General features: G+C 38.2%; 2 protein-coding genes across 12 annotated transcripts in view; both read right to left on the bottom strand.

Moving 5' to 3' along the window:
• Positions 1–9,165, bottom strand: part of vav2 (vav 2 guanine nucleotide exchange factor) — a 256,865-nt gene extending 247,700 nt beyond the window's left edge. For all 6 annotated transcript variants that reach the window (XM_056268289.1, XM_056268290.1, XM_056268292.1 and 3 more), the window contains exon 1: positions 8,693–9,165. In XM_056268289.1, coding sequence (XP_056124264.1) covers positions 8,693–8,896 — 204 coding nt within the window. In that variant the 5' untranslated portion in view covers positions 8,897–9,165. The remainder of the gene's footprint in view (positions 1–8,692) is intronic.
• A 2,002-nt stretch (positions 9,166–11,167) lies between these two features.
• brd3a (bromodomain containing 3a) lies at positions 11,168–25,183 on the bottom strand. 6 transcript variants are annotated; one of them, XM_056268213.1, is made up of 12 exons: positions 25,042–25,183; positions 21,623–21,998; positions 21,325–21,462; positions 21,106–21,241; positions 20,823–21,013; positions 19,345–19,716; positions 19,092–19,220; positions 18,768–18,974; positions 18,336–18,404; positions 17,019–17,236; positions 16,632–16,915; positions 11,168–13,270 (listed from the first exon to the last, which is right to left on the bottom strand). In XM_056268213.1, exons 2-12 carry the CDS (start codon positions 21,821–21,823, stop codon positions 13,164–13,166), a joined length of 2,052 nt encoding a protein of 683 aa, XP_056124188.1. In that variant the 5' UTR covers positions 21,824–21,998; positions 25,042–25,183; the 3' UTR covers positions 11,168–13,163. The 6 variants fall into 6 exon arrangements, with proteins under 6 accessions (XP_056124188.1, XP_056124190.1, XP_056124189.1 ...); XM_056268215.1 differs by having other exon boundaries at positions 18,783–18,974; XM_056268214.1 differs by having other exon boundaries at positions 19,345–19,713.
• Positions 25,184–26,118: the final 935 nt, after the last annotated feature.

Here is a 26,118-nt window from a genome sequence, read left to right as displayed (position 1 = left end):
GTCAACTCACTTTTATAACATTTATTGTACACAACAACCACATACAAATAACTACCCAAATAAATTGCATGGGTTTTATTTAAAATATATTATTATATAAAAACTGATATATTTTAAGTAAAGAGGAAGTATTTTGATACTTTTTTGTATAAAACCAATAAAATAAACTAGATTACAAATATTTAAAATATATAAAACCTACTTTGTGGGTGTAGCACTTTTTACAGTGTAGACTGTCCCCAGGCCAAGCTGGAGGTGATGGGAAACTACATACACAGGTATTGCAAGAAAGTACACACACACACACATTCTCACTACTGGCGCCTGAATCATCTCTAAGGTATTAGTTGCTACCAAACACCTGAGGTAAATAAAAGTAGAAAAAAAAAATGTTAGAATAAACCAGACTTCAAAAATTCAAAACCAACAGAGCTATGTCTGTCAGACAGAGCCAGAAGAAATGACCTTCCCCATCCTCCTGGGACCTCTGATCCACCTCAACATATTGTGCTCATGACCAAACCCATGTGCAACTCATTAAAGGCAAAAATATATAGCGAAATACACAATCCACATAATATCAGTGCATAATGATAGAACTTCACAATTATTTTAAAAGTGAAAGTTCACCCAAAAAAATGAAATTTGAACCATCATTATACCTGCATTAATTTCATTCAAAACAAGGACTGCAGTGTTTATACTATGTATTTACGTCAAGCTCCACCAAAGATACAAAAAAACCCCACTAAAAGTAAAGAGCATATCAGAGCATAGCATGCTGCTACATCCAGCCCGCATCTACATCCAGATTTAAAAAATAAAGCTTTGAAATCACTGATGGCAAAATGGTACTGTATATTAAATTAAACATGATGTGCTGTTTTGGAAGTTGATCTTGAGTAGGATGTGACTTGGGTCTGTCTCTCAGTCTCACACAATAGTTTGTTCTCACGAACAGCTTCAGAAGACATTAAATTTAGCACAAATATGGACTAGCCTATTTTATGACACTTTTATGGTGGGCTTCTGCTAAAAAGATTCTGGAAAAAAAAAAGAATTTATTTCTTTTTTTTTTACTTAAAAAAAAAAAACAGGTTTGGAACAGCTAATAAAAATAGCATTTTTAGGTGACCTAATCTAATAAAAACAACCTTCATGTCAGACACCAGTAGTAATCTAGCATTCTTCTCAAAATACACAAGAGCTATAATTTGAAGAGAACTCATCCCTTAAGAGGGGATCAAATCCTTTGCATTCCACAGACAAATAAAACATTCATGGGGATGTGATGTAAGCAATTATGATTTGAGAGAGAGGAAAAGCATCTCTCTGTGTGGCTGACACCAACAGTACTGACAGTTGGGCCTAACTTGTTATTGCACATTCTTTGCATGTACAATGCCTATGCGCTTGCACAGTATCATTCTTTTCGGAAACACTTGTCTATTAACCAACGCCTGAGGCTGTCCTTCCAGAATTTACTGGTACAATGGGTGTTTATGAGTGATGGCCAATCAGCAGGCTTGAACACAAGAACCTGATTATGAAAAAGGCCTACTGCACTAAAATGAGGAACATGTGAGGCATGCAGAGCAGCAGAATCTTCAGTATCGATGGACATCCACCACAAACAGCCCACATAATCACTTCATCCTGATTTAATGGAGGTAGTAAATTAACAACCACTGTGTATCAAAGCACACTGTGACCTTTGCTGCGTATAAATCACAGCTTCCATTGTGCTGCCAGATCTCCCTTTCAAACAATTTGTCACAACGTAATACCACACAAAACACTGCCATGCTGGGCAAGCTACGGTTGTGGGAGGATGAAAGGTCTGCCTCAGCAAATAGCAGCTAAAACAAAAGCCTACAAGTGCTAGGTAAAACAACTATACAGTCATATGACAACATCAGTACAGGACAGGTATAAATCATGCCATGGTAAAAGTCAACAAAAGGGATGCTTTTTACCACCAAAATAAAGGCTAGATGGTTTAATGTTTGCAAATGAAGAAATTAAAACAGCCATAAATATAAGTACGGCTGTCACGGTTCCTCGATTAAATTCGAGTGAATTGCATTTTGCCCATGTCGACTAACCGGCAAAACCGGCAGAATCCATGAACCGTATTATTAGATCGTTTTCAAAGGCTGCACAATATATTAAAACCATCTCAAAATCATAATATAGCATAGTACTATTGTATAATCACAAAGGCTGTGATTCAGTTAAAGGTCACCTATTATACCCCTTTTCACAAGATGAAAATAAGTCTCTGATGTCCCCAGAGTGTGTATGTGAAGTTTTAGCTCAAAATACCAGAGATGGGACCAAGTCACACATGTGCAAGTCTCAAGTAAGTCTCAAGTCTTAACCTTCAAGTCTCAAGTAAGTCCCAAGTATTTTTTTCCTGGGCAAGTCAAGTCAAGTCAAGTCACAGGCTATGTCAAGTCAAGTCAAGTCAAGTCTTGTAGTAGGTCAAGTCAAGTCCAAGTCAAGTCACCTTATTATTGTAATTTTACCTGCAGAGTTTGATCTATGGGCGTCAGTTTGGTTTGAAATGAACAGAGGCGCATTCGGAAGTGCATTTGGGAACAATGACGCATTCATTCACTTTTTTCTTTCACGCAGGTCATGTTTTGAAAGATGGTGTCCTGTAGCTTACTAATTTAAAGAAATAAAAATGTATACAAAAATGTGATGTCCGACTTCTTTTATGAAGAAGAAAGCCTTAAAGGGGTCATATAATGGTACATGCACTTTTACAAGTTGATTGTACTGAAATGTGTGTTGGCAGTGCCTGTACACAACCATCATATAATGATAAAAATCCATCCAGTGGTTTTGTTTTAATCTCCTTATATGTTTTCCCCTGCCTCAAATCGAGCCGTTCGACCGTGTGACGTCACAGGCTCGGAAGCCCCTCCCACGATTGTTGAATGACAGCCGCGTTTCAACACAGACCCGCCCTCGCTCGTGAGTGAGCTGTCAATCATAGTCTGCGCGGACCGGCGCGGTCATTGTTGATATGCTGGAGCACTGTCTATGAGCAGAATGGCGTCTAAGCGATTGTGGTGTTCTGTTCTTGGGTGTAATAACGAACACAGTCATTTTAATGTTCCTAAATCCGAACCGCTGAAGACGCAGTGGCTGAGTTTGTTTTCGAAGGGAATATTCCCCACGAGCAACGTCAATGCTCTCATGTTTGCCCGAATCATTTCACACACCAGACTGCTTTATAAACGAGGGTGAGTATAAAGCTGGATTTGCTAAGTAGCTGCTCATGAAAAAAGATCGGTACCAGATATTCGTGTTCCTGCTGAATCTCCAGAAGAACTGAAGTGAGTGTAACGTTTTATTCAACTTTATATTAATATTTATATCTTTGCAAATCGCTAGCTGCACACTTCACAATGAATGCGTCTAAGGTTTACACTCAGGGTACATTACGGCATGTTTTCTATGTATGACGTTCTCAATATAATTCATAATTCCACGTTTATACTGAACAACGCGTTATGGTGTTATTGTGTTACAAACGGTGTACGCACAGAACAGAGAGGCGGGGTGAGCAAATTATCATTTAAAGTCATATGCACTGAAACGGCGTGCTGAAAACAGAGCTGTTTTTGACCAAGTAAAATAAGTGTTTTCTTACAATACTAATGAGAATTTTTAATTAAAGTATATTACAAACTTTTAATTTAGACCCCAAAGAATCATATTAGCTTGTACAAAAATGGCATTATATGCCCCTTTTAAGTTTTCAAAAAGCATTAGACATATGACCCACTATTCTGCTTCGTGTAAGTTATTTATCAATGAATTCAAACGCGTTGGCTGGCGCTGAGCCAGAGACATACGCTCTCAGTGCTGTCATATATCACAACTGTTCAGTGTTTTCAACCACATCATTTTTATTTTAGGTTTCAGACATTTAAATACACATAACTACTAGCAAAAAATATATTTGTAGTTTGTAAAATATACACTGATGTCTATGGAAGCGTCAATAATAATCATTTCCATTATAATAAGACGCACGTTTTATTCATATCAGATACACATTGTGTAAGTAGCTTTACATTTTACCCTATTCTTCTCCCAGTTCACCGGTCACTTACTTTCATGTATTTCGTGAGAAGTTGAGAAATTGACGTGTTGTAAACTAACGTTAACATGGCACCGCCCATTCGCACATACAGCTCAACTAACGCGATCATTATAAAGGTGTTTAAACAACAAAACACATCCACTTACACATATTTGACAATCGGAATATCAGTGTTGCATGTTATAGCTAATACATTTGTGAACATTTTGAATAAAACAGGAAAAATGACATAAAAGCAGATCATTCATTCAGCGCTGTGTTGTGGTTGCGCTGTGTCACTTGACAAGCAATGACGCGTCACCATGAAACATTAAAGTGAGTGACAGGTTCTAAATAACGGTCGCCTAGAAAAACTCACGCTGGGGGATCAGTTAGAATAGTTTAAACTTACTTGTGAAAGGGTTAATGGCTACTTTAGCTATTACATTAGCTAACTACCAACTAACATTAACAAATTGACAAGCACTTACTGGGCAGAATGGCTCTTCAAATGACGGACGAAATTGGAGGTTGTCGTCTGGCTGTCCGCAATGTTAATGTTGTAGCCTATGTCTTGCAAAGCGCTGTTCGTCTTTTGCCATCGTGTGAATAATTCTTGAAGCCGAAAGCAATGACCCTCGGTACCCCTCCGGCTGACATTTTGATGTGATATCTGATCTAAGTGGGCGTGGTGTGCGTATAGGTACGAGGTATGACTGATGATAGTGTCGTGATCAACTTTAAAACATTTTTTTATATATATTTTATATTCAAACTGAAAACATGATGTGATTAACACTCAAGTCATTCAAGTCATCGTGTCTCAAGTCAAGTCAAGTCCCGAGTCTTTAACTTCCAAGTCCGAGTCAAGTCTCAAGTATTTCATTTTATGTCAAGTCAAGTCACAAGTCATAAAAATAGCGACTCGAGTCGACTCGAGTCCAAGTCACCAAGTCACAAGTCCCCATGTCTGCAAAATACCCAACAGATAATTTTTTACAGCATGTTTAAATTGTCACTTTTTGGGGCTCAGAAAAACGCACCGTTTTAGTGTGTAGCCTATCCCTTTAAATGCAAATGAGCTGGCAGCTGCTGCTGCCAGCACAGGGGGCGGAGCCTCACAAGCTTGCGCTCAGAGCCAGGACAATCTCATCTGATTTTACATTTACACATTTCATTTGGCAGACGCTTTTATCCAAAACGACTTACATTGCATTTCAAGGTACAGTGGTACACATTTACATTCTTATCAATTCTTTCTTTCCCTGGGAATTGAACCCATGACCTTGGCGTTGCAAGCGCCAACGCTCTACTGTTTGAACTACAGGAAAGATAATTTCAAAACAGAAATTCTCAGTAGCGTTGTTGACACGGAGTCGGACAATAATGCCTACAGAGTCAGAGAATGAAGACTTTGGTTCCAAAACGCGATAAACGCCTTAAAAAAAAAAAAAAAAAATTAGTTACTGCAAAAATCAGTATTATATCTGGTTGGTATTGAAAAGTATGTTTAATTTTAAGTAAAATGCAATATCCGCCGTGTTATTCTGTCATGTTTTCTCCCTTTCTTTCCAAACCGCGACAAACGCCAGTCTCCCTTCTCTGCAGAATCCGATATATCCGCTCTCAACCAATCACAACGCACCATTCCACGCAATGTAAACAGTAACGGCAGCGCCTTAAATACACCCGGCTTCCTAGTTTTTCTTATCTATTTTGTACTTTTCGATCAACAAACAAACAAAAAAATGAATAATTTTGACGGCATTGATGAACCTGTGGTTGTTTCTGCGGTGGGTAAAAAACGTAAGGCATCGAAATCGAATAATTTATGTGAAGAGATTAAGAAGATGAGGCACTCGGGAGGAGGAAAAATGTTTTCAATCTTCTTTACAGTTCTTAATAAAAATATAATACTAATAAACTTACGTTGTTGTGTATTTTCAACAGTTTCAATATGAAAAAAAAAACTTTTATATTGATTCAATGGATTAATTGCATTCTGAATTTTAAAAAAAAATGGATTTATTGCATTTTGGGGGGGGGGAAATAATCCGTTTTTATAATAAATCTTTGAAAATCAAAACCTGGATTTTTTTTTATTATGACCTACAAATGCTATGTGAAAGTTTGAAACAGAAAATAGTGGTTTTCATCTTTCCACTTTCTTGGTAAAGAAAACACATATTTACTCAAATTAATCTAAATGGATTTATTACGTTTTGGAACCAAACTCTTCATATACTGCATGGAAATAGAACAGGTATAGTCTAGTTTAATTTTGGTTATAACTTATTTTTCATATTGCTTTTATCCACTATTAGTACAAGCCTGTTGTAGCGGACCGTGTCCGAATGATGGCCAAAAATATACTGATGATGACGAGTTCAATGAAGTTTATTGTAAGTTACATCACACAAAAGATGAAGCGTTAGTTTTACTCCAGAGAATCACTGTAAGAGCTGAATAAATACAGTATGAAAGATGTGCGCATTAAAGTCTTATCCATAAACTCTCTCTCTCTCCCTTTCATTATCATCAACATACACAGCGAAGTACACAAAACACACATTAACAGTAAACAATACACACCTCTTCAGTATGTGCTTAATAAGCTGGTAAACATTATATCTGTAAAACGACTCAATGAGCTGTCATAAAGTGCGCGCTCTCACTTTCATTTCTGCCGTGATCAGTAACATTAGGCCTATCGCTCCTGAGACTGTAAGCTGATCCATCAGACCCATCCTCGAGTAACAACGAGAGTAAATGAAGACTGCAATGTTCATTTTTACATCCAACAACAAAACACCTCAATCGCTTAGTAGACAATTCTTGTCTACAGCTGCTCCGGCGTTGAAACAATGGCGGACTGTGTTTAGCTCACTCAGGGCAGGTCTAAGCTAAAACTGCAGTGTCTATCAACAGTCGTGGGAGGGGCTTGTGCAAAAGTACGTCACACTGCCCCGAATCTGAGAACGGCTTGTTCTGAGACAGTGCTTATGATTTATGGGGATTTTTAAAAAAGCACCGGGTGGATTTTTATCATTATAGGGTGGTTGTGTACACACACTACCAACACACATTTATGTTCAAACACCATGTAAAAGTGAATTTTGCATAATAGGTGCCCTTTAAATTAATATATGTGTGGGCTTCATGGAAATAATGTGCATTTGAAAACAAATAGCCTAAAAAGTCTGACGCCCTTTGTGTTTATATGCATATCTCAAATAAAAATCCAATATTGCAGATATTAACTACTGAAATGTACAACTAACACCAGTGCTGTAGATTTGTATAACAAGTCATCATAACACTCTAAGTACTTTGTAATACAATTCTCCCCAGGTGTTTATTGTTGTATCAGATTTAGAAAAGGATTGGCTGTTGTATAAATGAAGTCATCTGTCCCTACTAGTGAGTTTGGGTTGCTTATAACATTCACCTAAACACAATGGTCACCATTTTACCAGATTTGCAACATAAATAATTTATAAACCTAGACCAACACAGAAGAATACATCAATATGTTTCTAAATTTCATATGCCAAGTGTTGTTCAAATAAAAGTTTACCCTTGCTCTGAGTTTGCATGTTTTGATGTCCACATGTTCTTGTTCAAGAAATGACAGTGGCTGTAGCATTGTGTTAACTTCCCAAAAGTATTTGTCAGCTACCCATACATCTGTAAAACACTGCAGTAAGTTGCAAGACCATGGTGCTAAATTCAGTCCAGAACCCCAGATTTAAAAGCAAAAATATTTTTTTAGCTGAATATTTACAACAGTAGGCACCAATGTAAATCTCAATCACACCACATGTAAACTATGACATATAGGGTTTATTTTCTGGACATAAACCCAAAGACATGCTGCTAAAGGGGAGGGAGACACATGTTCAAAACCTCTCAAAACAGTCAACACTTAGGCTACATCATGCTTCTCTGCATAGTCACATTTACTGGTAGGAACTGCTGTTGCCACACATTCCTTCACAAAGAGCACTGACTGAAAGCCACATTCCTGAAACCCACGAAGAACTTGCTGCTTTTCCTGGTTTATGTTTACAGAGATAAGAGCCTTGGCCCTCCCTTAACATTAACCTTTAAACCCTGCACAGCCTTAGATACTTGCGTTCAAACGATCAGGCTTATACATACACAGTATGCACAGCACTTCAGTAGGATGTTCAACTATAAATACCTACATGAGTCATGACATTATCTAAGGAACGTTTAAAAGACACCTGTGTGCAGTGCATCCAACTGTTTGCGGTTTGTGAGACCCTATGGTTATACAGAATTATTATTATTATTATTAAACTATGATAATGACACTATAAAACATAACAAAAGGTTTAGCTTAATAAACACATTTTCGATTAATCGATTACAGTTCTATTAGTGATTGCTCAGACACGCCAAAATGCTCGACAACGACCCCTGTTGGTAAGAATAAGAGTAGCAACCTATGAGAACAATACTGCACATTCTCCATTCTCCTGCTGTCAATACTATCATCAATCCTCCCTGCAAAGGTGACAAGCATTAAAAATACAGCCATTAAAAACACAGACATAAGCATTAACTTACCTGTGACATCTGAGGCCTGAAGTTGATCTGCTTCAGGTCCACGGATCCAGGAGACAGATTGTGCAGCATCTGGCACAGGAGCACCCCATCTCTGAGCGCCTGGGCCAGGTCGAACACGACCGCTGAGGGCCAAACAACCCGGTGGTTCGGGGGCAAAACCTTACAGTCTATCAACCAGCGACCGCACTGCCTCCACTCCTCCATATTGACAGAAATGAAGCAGAATAATGGCAAAAATAGAGGAGAAATCTGGCAGCCTGGCGCACGCAAATAAAAAAAAAGTGCCAAGATAAAGCTGACGTGAAATTATCCCAGTTCCAATCTGCAGTCCAAAGGGCACTAAACTGCCTAAGGTCAATTATGTGGGATGTTTTTTTCCCAGGATACACGATTAACAACTTTTTTAACGAATTAAATCCAGCTGGTTTGAGATTGAGTGCTACTAACAGCTCGGCATGTTGCACTATATTGTTATATTACGAAATTATTTCACTTATTGAGCTAAATTATAGGTACACTCAAATAAATGACGTACAGAGTAAGTAAAGAACTAATATACGATTAAGATGTGTTTTCCCCTCAGAGAATCAGTCGAGTTTCCTCTTCTTCATCATGGACTGACATATTTGGCTCTGCAAACGCGTCCTGTCACAGCAAAAAATGTGTCTCCCAGGACAACAATAGATATTTTCCTTAACAAGAAATGCTGGGAAAGACTGCAAAGCAGCAGCTACACGCAATTTCGGGCGGTTTATCAAAGTTCTACCGTTAAATTAAGGAATAAATCCATGGTTTTCAGTCTTCAGTAGATAACGTTAGCTCCTCAAAAGCTCTCGCGCACCAGGCGGGATGTGATCTAAATAACGTCCAACTCCAGACTGAATTCGGTCCAAACTTGTTTTTAAAAGTTCTTGAGTAAAATATCACAACGCTCCGTGAAACGCACAAACTCTGGCGTATTTGACACGAAAACTGTTGTCCGTCCCGCTCCTTTTGCTTCCACGGATTGAGGAACGCCGCGGGGCTTGCTGCTGGACATTCGTCCGTTGAGTCGCGATGGTTTTTCGATGGTTTCTCAGTTCATCTCAGTGTAGATGGTTGGAGTGTTTTGATTTCTCCGCTCGCGTGAAGTGTGAGCGCGTGAGCGCGCGCAGCAGCAGGAGAAAGGGCGCGCGGTGGTGAGATCGCATCTGGGTTCCGGTCGCGCTCGTCCACGTGTGAGGAGGAGGAAAGGGTCGGTCTCACTAAATTATTAGCCTCTTTTTTATTATCTAGGAAGTTCTGGAGACATCACAATAAATACGAGCATGTAAAAAATGTATATTTAGCTTGCCATTGTCACAAAATACACCACGAGCAGCATCTTGAATCAACTTTTTTTTATTGCTGGCTGACTGTTATTCACTTGAAATGTTGATTTGAGTTTAAATTATATTATTAACATTCTTGTAGATTATCTTAAAGCCAAAACTATTTAAAATTATAATCAAATACATTAAATTATCTTAATTGTTATTTTGATTAATATATATATAGATATATAGATATAGATATAGATATATATTACTTTGCAATCCGTGTTACTTTGTCAATGGACAGGTTTAAGTATTTAGAATTCCCTGGGAGACTTCAATGAAATGTAGTCTTGATCAGCTTAATATGTGTGCCAAGTAATTTATATAGTACATGATGTACCAAATACATTTCCACTTTTTATTCCTTAAAATACAGTATCAACATAGTAAATAAAGTCTCACTCCATTTTTATAGGGCCCTTCGATTCACCTCAGTGAAAGTATTTACATAGATGAGACATGTATGTTTTGCTTGTTGTCTAAATGGAAACTTTCTGTAGTGTGACTATTTTACCCTGGGTCCAATAGGAAAAATCGAAAATTAAAGCACATTCATGATGAAATATGGCTTTTTGAGTCAGATGTGAGTAGCTGTCACAATACTCAAAGCATTGATCCATCTTGGTCTCTGCAGCATTGTGTTAGTGGGCACCATGGTCTAAACACTGCAGCAACAAGCCAAGGTCACATGTTCCTCCCCTCAGAAAGTGACCAAAACCCCGATAATGCATGGTATGCGTGTGTAACTGAATAAATGATTGGGCCAGTGTCACTCCTGTTTCACCCCAATACTTTCTTCTATTATTATAAAACTTCTGTTAGCATGATATGTAAAAATTACAATAATCCTCTTGTAACCATACCAGACAAAAGCAACTCCAGGAGAAATGAAACACCATTTCCATCTAGTGGTCAGAGGCGGTACTTCAGTGGTCCTGTCCTCAAACGGTGAAAAAGATTACTAGTTTTACCAATTCTTAGAACTAATCAAATTATGATAACTTAAATTATTCATATCATAGTTCATAAAGTTTTTTTTAGGGTAACGTACTGTCAAAACTGCAAAAAGGCATGTCCACAAAAAAAAACAAATGAGCAAAAATTGAAAGTAAACACAAAATAAAAGCATTTTGTCATTTATTTTATGGAAAAAAATTTTACCCGGTGTACAAGACATTCCAATTACATCAAATGTTAGCTTCTACTACTGCCTCCAACCCAACATCTCAAACCTCTGGCCCGTATCGCAATAAACAAGCCTATATCTACTCACACTGTATTCTTGAATTTGTTGACTGACATTTACATAAGTATAACTATAAACAGCTCAAAAATATGTATAAGAAAAATACAATAAATCAGCATGCATGTCAAAGATAAAAAGCAAACTTCTTGTTTTAAATATAAAAAAACTTTCTTTTCAAAACAGGGCCTAAAATGAAATTAGTTTGTGAATATATATAATTTTTTTTATCTATATAGTCATATATTTTTTTCTTTTCAGTCTGTATCTAAAAGAAAACATTAAAAGAAACTGGATAGGACTTTGTATCAGACACTCAAAAGTGATTTAGGGAAGTGTTGCAGTCGTGCGCACCCAAACAAGAGACAACAACGAAACCATGAGTACCATGATTACAATTTAAAAACAACTGATTTGGCTATATCTATTAGTGTTTTAATTAGTCTGAAAGATACATGTCCCTCATGAATCTTGGCTTTGTCAAAATTATTATAAAATTAAGGGATTTTGCAACGGGTTAAAAAGACTTCTTAACAGCTGCCCATAAACCAAATGTATCAGAAAATGAAAAACACCAGATCCCTTTACAATACTTTCAACTGTTTAAAAAAAAAAAAAAAAAGTCAGAGAGGACATTACAATATCTTACAAACACATCCGAAAATAATCAAACGCATTGTTGGATAGAAAAGCAATCCACATGAGGAATGGCTAGAAAACTTCTAAGGGAAACTAACTCATTCAAAACCCAAATGATTGGAACTGTGTACTATTTATACGATCTACTGTAGACTTACATTCATGAATCAATTTTGCAAGAGCATGAGAAGAGGAAGACTCTGTGATTTAACTATCATTGTCAAAACAGTAAGAAATGCATCGTCATTTGATTTATAACAATATGGCAGTAAAGATCAAGATACAGATAACATTTACTGCTTCCAGGTGTCAGTATCCACATAACCAACACACCCAGCCTCATTCAAAGTTATCTGATGTACAAATGCCAGTCAGAGGTGAAACTATTTGGAACTCTGTATATTTATTGCTGACCAAGACGTTTAATAAAACAGGAAGTCCGCATGTGATCCAGCTGACTGATATTTTTTTATATGTTCACGTCATTGCAAAGCATCTGAAGAAAACCATCAAATCTACTTGATTCCCATGAAAATATTTTCCTCTACCATACATATATTAGCTGGAGAGTATGAGATTGTTGTATAATTGTTCTACAGCTATAATAATGGCCAAATTAACTTTAAAGAGCTTGTTATGCTAATTAAAGCAATTTGTTCCCCATACCATTTAAAAGATTCGTGACTATTGGGAAAGGCGTGATTTCAGACACTTTTTAGTTTATGAGAGGACAATAACACAAGGAACAAATAATAAAAAAATAAATCAATAATGGCACAGCGCCCAATGGGGAAAATATGAGGCCACAGCAAAAAACAAAAACAAAAAAACACCAATAAATACAACAGACTGGTGCAAAAGTGAACTCAGGAGAGAAGAATGTGAGCTTTCTGTTTTCCGCACTCTCTGGTGAGATGGGATGGCTTAAGTTTGCAATGGCAACATACAACATTACGAGGACGCCAAAGAAGAGAACTGGAACTGTAAAGTATGCTTCAAGACTTCCTCTCGTTGAAGATTGACATTTGGACATCCCTTTCAGAGTCAGTGGAAATAAAAAGCAATTTATTAGTTTGCTTTTTTTCTGTAATTTTCTGCATGACATTTCCAAAAGAAAAAATGTTCTGACATGATGCAATTTTATTGTCTCTTTTCTTATAAAAAGTCTCAGAGGAGAAATAACCTTGACTGCATACAATGTTTTTTTTAAAATAAAAAAGTAAATAAAAAGTGTTCAGTCGGAGTCACTGCTGTCTGAAGTGGAGCCACTGGAGCTGCTGCTGCCCGAGTCTGAGGAACTGCTGCTGCCGCTGAGCCGAGAGGGGCCTGAGCCTCCTTTCTCTGAGAAAAAAAAAGAGACAAACACAAAGGTTACTGAAACGAACAAAGTTCATATTTGCATACCAAAAAAAAAACTTGACAATGTCAAGTTGTCCTTAATGATTAGGGTAACACTTTACAATAAGGTTCATTAGTTAACTACCTTAGTTAACATGAACTAAGAATAAACTATATTTCTACAGCATGTATTAATCTTAGTTAATATTAATTTCAACATTTACAAATAATACATATTAAAATCGAAGGTTGTATGTGTTAACATTGGTTAAAGGGATAGTTCGGCCAAAAATGATATTTAAACCATGCATTACTCACCCTCAAGCCGTTCGAGATGCATATGTCAATCTTGTTTCAGACGAACACATTTTCAGTTATTTTAGAAAATGTCTTAGACCCTTCAGTGGATATAATGTGAAGCAATGGGGTCCACCTCCTTCAAGTCCCAAAATGTGCATATATCCTTCACAGAAGTAATCCATCCGGCTCCAGGGGGATAAACGAAGGCCTTATGAGGGTAATCCGTGCGGTTTTGTCGTAAAAATATACATATTTAAAACTTTATAAATGAAAATATCTGACTTCCGGCAACGATCGACGCGCGTCCACGGGTGATGGAAGTCGGCGTACGAGGTAGGACGTAGCGTCGTGACGTAGAACGAACGCGCCCGCGCAGCCAGAGAGCAGAGCAAAACATCACCCGTGAACGTGCGTCGATCGTTGCCGGAAGTCAGATATTTTCATTTATAAAGTTTTAAATATGTATATTTTTACGACAAAACTGCACGGATTACCCTCATAAGGCCTTCGTTTATCCCCCTGGAGCCGGATGGATTACTTCTGTGAAGGATATATGCACATTTTGGGACTTGAAGGAGGTGGACCCCATTGCTTCACATTATATCCACTGAAGGGTCTAAGACATTTTCTAAAATAACTGAAAATGTGTTCGTCTGAAACAAGATTGACATATGCATCTCGAACGGCTTGAGGGTGAGTAATGCATGGTTTAAATATCATTTTTGGCCGAACTATCCCTTTAAATGCACTGAACTAACATGAACAGCTGTATTTTTATTAACTAACATTAACAAAGATTAATAAATACTGTAACAAATGTTTTGCTCATTGTTAGTTCGTGTTAGTTAATACATTAACTAATGTTAACTAATGAACCTTATTGTAAAGTGTGACCATTATTAGCAATATATTTAATGATGATAAAAAAAACACCATCAGTTTTATATAGTCAATAAAACACCATATTTTGATAACGACCCATATAGCGTGTTGTGAACGGCACATTCCAGGGCCCAGTTTTATGGCAGGGCCCCTCTCTAATTGCAACAGTGGAGAAAGATTCGCTACATTTCAACTGGATTTTGGTGGACTGGCACAAACAAATGTCCAATACCATCAGATAAGGATGCTAGGACAATTGACAGACACCAAGCGCAGGAAGGGCAGGACTTCTTGTTCATCTCCTGATCAAAACACAGGCTAAGTTTAAAACACATTTTTTTGTTTAAAAGCAGAGGGTCTGTTCTTCCTTTTGATATATTGCATGTTCAGATATTCATACAACAAAATATTGGGGGCCATTAAATATTTGTGAAAATAATCAAAAACGCTGCAGGTGGCTGGCAACTTCTTTTTTTTTTTTAAACGCTGGCAGGGAAATAGTTAAGGACCTTTTGTATACAGCAGAAGGGTTTCTGAAACAAAGGTAGGTCATAATGATCCATCCAAATCCATTCATAACTATGTTTGGAAACCTTAAAAAGAATGTAAACTCCAAAACATCCATTTCATATTTCTTAATAAGTAGAAATAAGTATCCTCAATGAAAGCTAATTGTAGTGCAACATCCTAAACAAATTCAGCTGTTAATGTGCAACTGAATGCATGCATGACAGTTTAATCTTTTATATCTTGTTTGGACTTTGTTTAAAACATTGCCAAAGGTATTCTGGTGGTGGTTTGGAAAGTGAGAAATGGAATGGGGCACTGGAATGGAGAAGCTCCAACTTGCAATCTCCTCCTCAGAAAGGGATAAATGTACACTTTCAACATACACTGCTTTTTCTCAACCTCTGGCCCATAACAGGGAAGGCAAAAATTCTGATCAACAAAGTTCTGAGTCACCTATCTAGAGAGACTGTAAAAGATACAACGTCCTGAGTCTCCAGTCTGCAAAAGGTGTAACAGAAACGGATTACATGCTCTGAGTCAACAGCTTGTGAGGCAGCAACAGTTACAACCACGTTCTGAGCCCCCAGTCTGTGAGGGAAGATACATTCAGAGACTTCATTCTCTGACTACATTCAGAGTCTTCATCCAGCGAGACAGAAACAACTATAGCACATCCCGAGTCTCCATGTCAGAGAGACAAAAGCGGATTGACCAAGATTGTGATTGTCTGGCCCAGAGAGGCAAAGACATACAGACACAATTGCAACAACGTTATGCTCAGGAGAGCAAACCCTCACTTCAAAGTCCCTTCATCTCCATGTTCCAGGTTGTTAAGGACCTTCTGCACCTACTACAGGGCCTCATCTGCGTGTTCCAGATTTTAGGACCCCTTTTGGTGCTCCAGGCGATCAGCATCCCACAGAGCTTTATGTTTAAGGTTGCTGAAACGGATTCCGGCTCCTTTTCCCACTGAACTGTCACCCAGCACAACTGGTGGAAGACGTCACCGCAAACAGACTGCTCACTCAAACACGTGGAATGTAAATATCACTTAACCAAACCTTTGTCCAGAAACCTTGGCATTGTTGTATATTATCAGTATATTTCTAATTTACATTAGAGGTAATAGAACTGATGCTAGTTAATAACAAATAATCTGTCATTCATTTGTTTGATGTATAATAAGGATCTTCACCTTATTAATTAGTTTAGAGGAACAACAATTTCTCTTTGCATAAGATAATGTAAAAGCCATAGCCACACCCAACTTAATCACTTGTATTTTATGCACTTTATTCCTTTATCATTCATGGTATTCATTAGTAGCTGTGTTGACTTGCTCTTGTTTACCTTTTTGTTAAAAAAAATTATTAGACTTCCTTGTGTTGAGAATGCAGAAGAGGCTCTACAAGTTAATGATATCTCACAAATCCTTCAGATTGGTCAGATGGAAAAAAATTATGTAAATGAGAGGGAGTTCATTTAACAACAATCTTTGGTAGTTATTTTACTGAAAAGACGAAATTCCTTAGCTGGTGCCCCAAAGAAAAGGGAGTAAAAGATAGAGACCAAATCCTTACATTTATGGTGCCCATTTAGCATAAATCACAACAAGCGACAGCAATGCCATCTGGCATTTACCTATGCGTGTTGGCCAAGAGTGTGCACTTACGTGGAGGTTTCCTCTGTTTCTTCTGTAAACAGGACTTGACATATCGCTCCAGCTCACGTAAAGTGGAAGGTTTGAGCGTCTCAAAATCTATTTCGATTTCGTCAGGGTTGGAATCCCGCAGCGAAGGCTCTCTGGACTGAATGATGTGGACCACCCTACCCAACTTCTCTCCAGGAAGTCGGTTGATGTCAAGGCTCAGTTGCCGTTTCTCGTCGTACGTCATGGGGAGTGACATCTCCTCGTCAGACTCGTAGCCTGGCCCTCTGCCACCCTTCTTTGGTTGCCTGTAAAGGTTCCAATCATAGAGCAGAAACACTTTATACCTTAATTGATTGTTTCAAACTCAAGCCACAATACAAAACCAGAACAGCTCAAAAAGAAGCAAACCTGTTGCCTGGAACAGTGCTGTTAGCCTTTCTGGCAGGGCCCTTTTTCTGCTGGGCTGGTTTCGGTGGCTGTACTGGCTTGCTTTTCTCCTCTGGCTTGGCTTTGTTGAGCTTGATCTCTTTCTTTTTCTTATCCTTTTCTTTCTTCTCTTTCTTTTTCTTTGGTTTACTTACGGGGGCCTGAGAAAGAGCGGCTAGCTGTTCGTGGACAGCTTTCAGCTGGGGAGAGCCAAGAAGGGGGTGTTAGTGATTTGCTCTAAGACAGGAAAAGCATCACTTATTGTACATTGCAAGACATTTACATTTGTTTATGAATTATGGAAGAAAACAAATGCAAAACAACTATCATTACTGAAATAAATAAAAAATAAAAACTCCCTACCAAAATTCTTTTTAACAACACTGGACAACCAAAAATCATTCATGTCTGGTGTTATCTGTGATTCCAAGTCCAGGGTGTATTTTAGAAAAACAGAATGAAAGGATATAGTACCTAAGGTTTCAGAAGCAATTCTGCCCTTTACTACTAGAGGTGAAACAGTTCCATAAAAAGTACATAATTTAAAATATAATGGCATTCGTGTGTCTAGCAATGCTTTTGCTGCTTACTAGTGCCTCACAATGGCCAGATACACTATATATCCTGAGAACATTTCACAAAATGTCTGTAATTTTACAACGTGGCGTATATTGTGACAGCTTATAGCTAATTGAAAAACTAATACCAACAATAAAATGTTACAATATGGATAATCGTTATCTGCATTACATTTCCAGATCAATGCAAGGCAACATATCTGGTATTTACAGAACAACCCAAAACAGAGAATTGTGACAATACGGGATTTTTACACACATATTAACCACACAGCCTTGCTAAATGTTGAAGCACAGAATGAGACCGTTGGCTCATCCTATGAAAACATTCCTTAAATCCAAGTCACATTAAAATGCTTTAAAGGCATAAATGTGGATAAAGGGCAGTCAGAACCTCTAGTTGTTTTCTGGAACTAGCAATAGTTTGTCTAAATGCAAAGCAAGCCAACATGAACAAAGACATTTCACATACACATTCAACAAACACTTATCTATTAATTACCACAACTTTCAGCACTTCCATCCTAAACACCCACACAGCTGGGTTCCCAACACCACCCAACAAAGTCAATATTTTTCTGCTGCTTTTAACCCTCTACCGCTGATCTCACTATCCAAATCATGCGCTTTACCATCTAATACAAATAATGAAAGCAAATGTACAGCTAATACACAATGTTCATAGGCAGGGACAGGGAAATAAAAAATAAAAAAAAATCACCTGATTATTCTTGGTGCACCCGTTTTTTATCCCCTGTCTGCTACCAATGGGGTGCTCCAAAGAGATACACTGGTAAAAAAAAATAGCAAGGGAAGAAAATATGATATAGTGCTACAGTAAGAGAAACAAAGCCACACAAAAAAATGCTACATCTACATTTAGGCATTTGATGCAAAGCTATATATGCAGCTGGTTGCGGTAGAGGGCTAAATCGCAGCTCTACGTATTAGTACACAATCCAAACTGAAAGCAGAGAGAGTTATTTTAAGTGGAAGTCCCTCTAGGTCCTACAGAGCAAAAGAATTGATTGAAGCAGTCATGTGGGTGTAATGTGAAAAGGATAATCAGAAGGGTTGACATATCAAGAGGCCTGAGAGAACATCTCTGAGCCTGGAGAGATTAAGGGTACTCGGTCCTTGTTTTGAAACCCACCTGTTCCGCACCCACCTGTTCCTGCAGCTCGGCGAGCCGGGTGGCCCTCTCCTCCTCGGAGTCGGAGCTGTCAGAGGTAGAGGAGTCACCACTGCTCTCACTGCTGACAGTACTCTTACTGACCACACCGGCCCCGCCTACACCGCCTGCCCCAGCCACTTCCACTGGCTCATCAGGCATCTTTGCGAAACGCATTTCAAAGACATCCTGAGAGAAAAGAAAGAAGAAAAATGTCACTAAACTATTCAATAATTCTTTTGAAATAATGAAATTAAATGTGTGTAAAAGGAGATATTGCCAAATGGGTGGGGGGAGAGACCTCACCTGCAGCTTTCTGGCCATAGCGACCACCTCATGATCAGGTGGGTTGTACTTGTAACAATTTGAGAACATTAATCTGACATCTGCAGCAAAAGTCTGTGCATCTTGGTACTCTCGACTGTCCATTTTTTTCTGCAAGCAGTGGGGGAAAAAATTCTAAATTAATTCAAAAACTAGCACTAAACTGCAATAATTGATCCCTTGTAACAATAAAAACCAAGTCATTATAACAGCTTTTCATGCAAACTCAACATACTTTCACTGTGCTTAAGTCCATGGGGTGTTTGATTATGTCATGGTAGTCATGTAGCTCAAGAGCCTCTGCGTCGACAGGCTTATAAAAGGGCCAGGCATATGCAGCGTGTTTTTTGGAGAGCATTTCTTTAAGGATGACCTCGCAGTACTTGAGTTGCTCTGAAAGCCTGCCCTTTTTGCCTCCGTGCACTCCTACTTCACCATCTTCAAAATCCTTTTTAGGTGGTTTGATGGGGCGACCAGTGCTCTCTCGCCTGGATGCCACCTTTCCCTCTTTGCCTTCTAAAGGAGGGGTGGGCGACTGACTCCTGCTCGCGGTGATGGCAGAGGTAGTAGGGGTGGTTGTGTCTGCTTTCCTCTTTACCCCCTTCTTCTAGGAAACAGAACAAACCACACACGGAGAAACACAAAGAGGGCGGTTAGGCACTGCCACTGCATTTATCTTGTGATATTTTAATGGGGACCTAGTATGCCTTTTTTAAAAGATGTACAATAAGTCTCAGGTGTCCGCCAGAATGTGTCTTTAGTTTCAGCTCAAAATACCCCACAGACCATTTATTATATTCTGCTGTATATTATAAATTTTATTAACATTTTTGAGTGGAAGCAAAAACACGCAGTTTTCATATGTGTATCTTTAAATGCAAATGAGCTGCTGCTCCCCACCCCATATCCAGAAGAGGGTGGAGCCTTTACAGCTCATGCCTAGGATACTCTGCCAAAAACTAACAAAACATCCGTTTGGTTTTGATTATCATCTCTATCATGGTCACGCTCACGTGAAGTTGCAGTTCTTCATAAACATCTGATATATGGTTTTCTGAGGCACGCGCACAGAAAGCTGGATGTCAGGCAGCCCATTCAGTGAGTATTAAACTAAGGTTTTCTTCACGTCTTATTGTGCTTAAACTGTCAAATACACACAAAGTACACATAAGCAGTTGGTTAAATATGTGAACAAACCACAGGGAAATAAATCACATGGATAAATATATATATATATATATATATATATATATGTATTAAAGTGACAGCGGCATAATATAGAGTACCTACTGCTGTATATGCTGTTAATATGAATTAAACAACAAAAAAAAAAACTGAAAATCACTCACTGCTCCTGATTGAACAACTTTAGTAGCTTTAATTAGAATAGATTTCTTACTTAAATGCTCTGGCGTGGAGATAAACATGGCAGACTGTGTACAGCTCACTGAGGGGAGGAGCTAAGCTAATGTTGCAGACTCCGGTGCCAGTCGTAGGCGGGGCTGTTCCAATGTGACATCACATTGGAGTACATTCCTGAACTGCTCATTTTGAGACACTGTTTTACATTTATGGGGAAAATACCAAACGAAGTGGATGGATTTTTACCACAATAGGGTGGTTGTGTACACACACAGCGGACACATATGTTCAAAAACAACAAAAAAGTGAATTTTGCATAATCAATCCTCTTTAACAGGTCCTGCAACTTACTTTGACCATGGGTTGCGACGGAGGCATGGCGGGTATCACGGAGGCAGCGGTTGTGTTTTGCACAGCTGGTAAGCTAGGGGTGAGCGTGGGAGCGGGAGCTGGAGATGCGACCGCTGTCTCTGAACTCGGTGAGGTGGCATCAGGGAAAACAGAAGTGGGCGAGCCAGAGGAGACAGCCACATCCTGCTGACCTGCATTTGTATAATTAGAAAAATAACTATTTGTTTTTGACTTGCGTATGAACACAGAACGTTATTCGTCATTCCGACAATTTCAATTTTACCAGGTCCAGCTGGTTTGCGCGCTTTACCCTTCGGAGCAGGAGGAAGAAGCTCAACCTCTTCCTGAGGCATCAGGGCCACTTTCTGAAGGAAGATCTTCTCTAATGCTTGTGCCATCAACACAATGTCATCTGTTGGCTGAGAAAGCAAACAAGAATGAATTGAATTTGCCAAAGCAGCCTCATCCCATAACTTTTAAAACGGATTGAGCCAAGCCGTACCTTGTTATATATATAACAGTTTGTAAACATTGTGTTGAAGTCCTGCATACACTCGCTTGCACTCCAGTAGTACACGCTCTCAAGTCTTTTCTTGATGGTGCCCATGTCCATTGGGCTCTTTATAATCTTGTGATAGTCCTGGACAACAAAAAAAGAAGCAGAAAGTCTTTCAATATCACATTAATATAAAAACCAATAAGGATCAACTAATTGACAAGCTCTCATGCTCAAGGGAAAACAGAGCCTAGATTTATGATTATTCAAAATGATGGATGCTAAAACAGCTATAACCACTCACCGGAAGACCAAGCTTAACAGCATCAACAGGCTGGTAGAAAGGCCATGCAAATTGGTGCCTCCACAGTGTCTTTACAACTACATTTTGCATGTACTGCAGCTGGTTAGTCTTGCGGCCAGGTTTGGTAGGGTTAGTCACTTCAGGCGGAGGAGGGTTGGCAACTGCAGGAGGCTCTGGGGTTGCTGAAGTGACCGATGACATTTTGGCAAAGAGGGGGAAAACAGCTTAATGGGGGGGGAAAGGGGTCTTAATTATTCTGCACAGGCAGACTTATTTTCAATTTGATTTCTCTTTATGCTTTTCAGTTTCTCTCTCTTTTAGCTCTTCAGTCATCTGAGAGAGACCACATCCCATTGCAGGACCCAACCTTTGACCTCTAAAAAACAAGAAACATAACATGAGTCAGAACAAACGCTTACCTATGCATTTAAAAGCTTTATGATGTTAAAAGACAAACAATACTGCAATTAGATTAAAATAGTTCACACTTTAAGGCACAATAAAACTAATGTAGCAACAGATCTCTTCCGTATTGTGAACGGAATGAATATGTTAGTGAAACATTTTCAAGGAAAGGAATAAAAATGTAGAGCAGGAACATGGTTTTATCCACCAGTGATCATTTGATTGGAGGCAGAACTGAATGTGAGCTTGCAGTCAATTTTAAGAAAGGGTGGGGTGTAAGCGAACCAAATGATTAGAGAAATCCGGCACACATCACCACAGAGATGTCTGTCGCTTCACCGGAAGATCAAGTTATGACATACAACTAGAAATAAATAGGTGATATTTTCATGTCATGCCAACTTTAAGAATCATTTCCCCTATTATAACAAGCCTCCAATTGTGTCCATACACAAAAACGTAGCACTGACAACTCTGTAAAGAATCCCATACATGTGTACAAACTGAGCTATTATACAACCAGCATGCTGACAGGTAATGTAAACATGGACATTCATTCCGAGCTGGAAATGCTATTATGATGGATTATGTTCTTGACATATCAAATAACACCCCATTTTCTAATCCTTCCCTGAAAGCATTTATTTAAGAAAATTCTGTCATGATTTAATTCTTCAGCTGTTTCAAGCCAGCACGACTTTTCTCAGGAATACAAAAGGAGCAGACTGACGTCGCAGTCAACATTCACTTTTATGGTATGGAAGATGAAATGTACGGTGGCCGAGAGAGCTCAACGCGCTGCAACTGAAGAAAACACATGCAAATACAAAAAAACACATGCAAATACAAAAAAACACATGCAAATAAAATAAAACGCATGCAAATAGAAAAAAACGCGTGCAAATAAAAAAAAACACCCGCAAATTAAGAAAACATCTTCATCAGTTTCACAACACACGTGTGCTCCAAATACTCACAACACCACCAAATACAAACGTGCTGCAAAAGCTCACAACACAAATACAGAAAACGCGCTGCAAATAACACAGAGCACAACGGAAATGTTTCCAGAGGAACCAAATAAGTGACGAACCCGGCTGGGACGTGCTCAGGGGACGTGCTGGAATAGATATCCATAAATCTATGCGTCCATACATATAGTTTTATGTCTATATGTATGGACACTCTTGAAAATGAGATGTTGCATCTCAAGGGGCTATCCATTAATAAAATTGAAATTGAAATTAATTTCCTTATTATTTTCACCTGGGATGTTCCCATGACAACGCAGCACAGCGTCCATCAGCTGAAGAGCTGTTCTTACCACAGAAATATAATGCTGTCAACATAACGGATGCAAATACATTTTTATTTTTAGTTTACAAAAAAGCTTTTAAAATATGCGTTATATCTGTGTGTCTCAACTTTAAAATTTTGGACCCTACATTACCTAACATTTCTTACGAAACTTTTCTTTATGAAAATGTAATAACATGAAACAATTTGTACAGTGTAACTGATGTATAGATAAATATCTTTCCTTCATGATTTTCTTCTTTATCTTTTTTATTTATTTATTTTAGTTTCCAGCTCATTCTTTTCTCATTTGTATTCTGATGACATTGAACACATTGTTAATACATTTTGTACATTGTATACAAGTTGTATGTCATAAAAAAAATGTAATCTCTGTATGTTTTGCAAAAATAAATAAATAAAGTATAATTTTAAGCTGTAAGCACCAGCACGCATAGATTTATGGATATCTATGCCACTGCCAGCACGCACGTCCCAGCCGGGTTCGTCACTTATTTGGTTCCTCTGGAAACATTTCCGTTGTGCTCTGTGTTATTTGCAGCGCGTTTTCTGTATTTGTGTTGTGAGCTTTTGCAGCGCGTTTGTATTTGGTGGTGTTGTGAGAATTTGGAGCACACGTGTGTTGTAAAACTGATGAAGATTTTTTCTTAATTTGCGGGTGTTTTTTTTTATTTGCACGCGTTTTTTTCTATTTGCATGCGTTTTATTTTATTTGCATGTGTTTTTTTGTATTTGCATGTGTTTTCTTCAGTTGCAGCGCGTTGAGCTCTCTCGGCCACCGTAGAAATGAAAGTAAATAGTGTGACAGACTTTTTCTGAACACAGAAAATTCCCCTTGGGTATGAGAAAATTATGACAGAATGGTGAAAACTACACCTTTAAATCTATTTTCATCAGCTAATATTAATGAGTGTAGTTGTATGAAACGACAGCAGTAGTCACAGCATTACCGGGTAACGTTAAACAATCATGCCGCCTCACTGGACTAGGTCCACTCACCACCGTTTCTAAATCATATTAAATGTTCCCTTTAAAATATGCATTTAAAAAAAACTCACGTTTACTAATAACAAGAGTATCAACACCCAAACCGGCTAAAACAAACATTAGATTAATTCTCATCTATCTGCTGCACACACATGCCGCGACTAGGAGAAAATGTAATCAAAATGAATTATTTCCAACGCAGCCTTTATATTCCATAACTCCAGCCTCCCACCACAAATATAGCCATCAACCAGTATATGTATAAAATGAACAGCCTCCTGGTGTATCTGCACAAGAGGAAATAGAACCGGCGCGCAGAACGCAGCAGCTGATTAGCTTTAGCACAGTCAGTCACACATATAAAGATGGCGCGCAGCTACAGCTGGCTAACAGAGTTAGCATCCACGCTGACCGTCTCAACACCTTCCCGGGCCTCTATTATTGATTCACACCCACCCGTAATACATACAACGAAATTATAGCTAAATAAAGAGGCATATAACTGCTTAGCGAGTGAACGAGCTAATTTGGTCATGTTACTTCAGAGAGGCTTTGTTGTACTGTCGCTTTGTTGAAAACAACTAGCCACTTGCTAACGGCTTCTCGTGAGACTCACTGATTGAACGCGAACTATATTAAAATGTTGACATGGAATGCGAATTACAATGTTTAAATATGTTGTTTAATTAAAAATGTAGTGCATTACTCACTCAGGGGCTTTAGGAAAGGGGCAAGCGTGTGGAGATCCTAGTGGCTCGTCGCTTGTTTGGAGGCTGGGCAGCAGCACAGAGATGAGGTACACGGAGCGTTGTGCGCATGCGCATTGGCGCGCTATGTCCAACGCCAGGCCATTTGCTGAACATGTAATATTTGGTTTTGTCAAATATGAAAAAAGTATGGAAAATGAAGCGTATATTATTAATTTGGTGACTATATTTGTTAAGTTCCATTTTCCATATTCATCTGTGTAAATTTAGCAATCAGAAACCTCTTTTTTCTGTGGTATTGAAAGAATTAGAACACTATATGGTTTCTATTAAGGACAGTACAAACAAAAAAGCTGTTAAAACTATTCATTTATTGAATACATTTATGATTTTGTGAATTGTCAAAGCCTTTTAATGTCTGTTTGGTTTATTATTCCGTTTTTTGTATCTTAGGGCCTATATATTTTTGTATACTTGACCCTGGCCCTTTTATTTTTATTTTATTATTATTTATTTCATTTTATTTGTTCAAGTTTTGTAACTGTTGTTCAAGCAATAAAAAAAAATAAAAAGTAGTGCGACTCCTTTATTTTATTCCCACTGAGATTATATGTTGAGTTTCTTATTTATATAATCTAAGTCCTCTGCACTTTTAATAAAACGTAAATTCGTCCCCCCTTTTTTTCGGGAAAGTGAGTTCATGTAGAGGTTCTCATGGGCCAATCCCAATGTAAATACATCTAGATTTAGATTCAAATGGACACGATATACACGATATAGGCACCATGACCCGGCATTTTTATGACGTTCCAGGAAATCCCTTATTTGGACAAAGGTACCCACTTATCCCTGTAGTAGCTGAATAAAAAAACAGAAAAGTTTTGACTGATGAAACCATAGGATGAAACGTGAAGACGTTTATTAACAATAACATATGATTACAGAAATTTATGGTTTATTTGTGCTTTTCAAGCCATCTCAGGGTGTTTTCATCATAATAAAGTAAATGTTAATGTAGTGCTAATTGACATTTTTACATTGTCTAAAATCCATGATAACTTACTTGTAAAACATAAACGA

Source organism: Rhinichthys klamathensis, unplaced genomic scaffold, assembly GCF_029890125.1.
Source record: "Rhinichthys klamathensis goyatoka isolate OS25496 unplaced genomic scaffold, OSU_Roscu_1.1 h1tg000270l_1, whole genome shotgun sequence".
NCBI lineage: Eukaryota > Metazoa > Chordata > Actinopteri > Cypriniformes > Leuciscidae > Rhinichthys > Rhinichthys klamathensis.
This window is presented reverse-complemented; position numbering and strand designations above follow the sequence as displayed.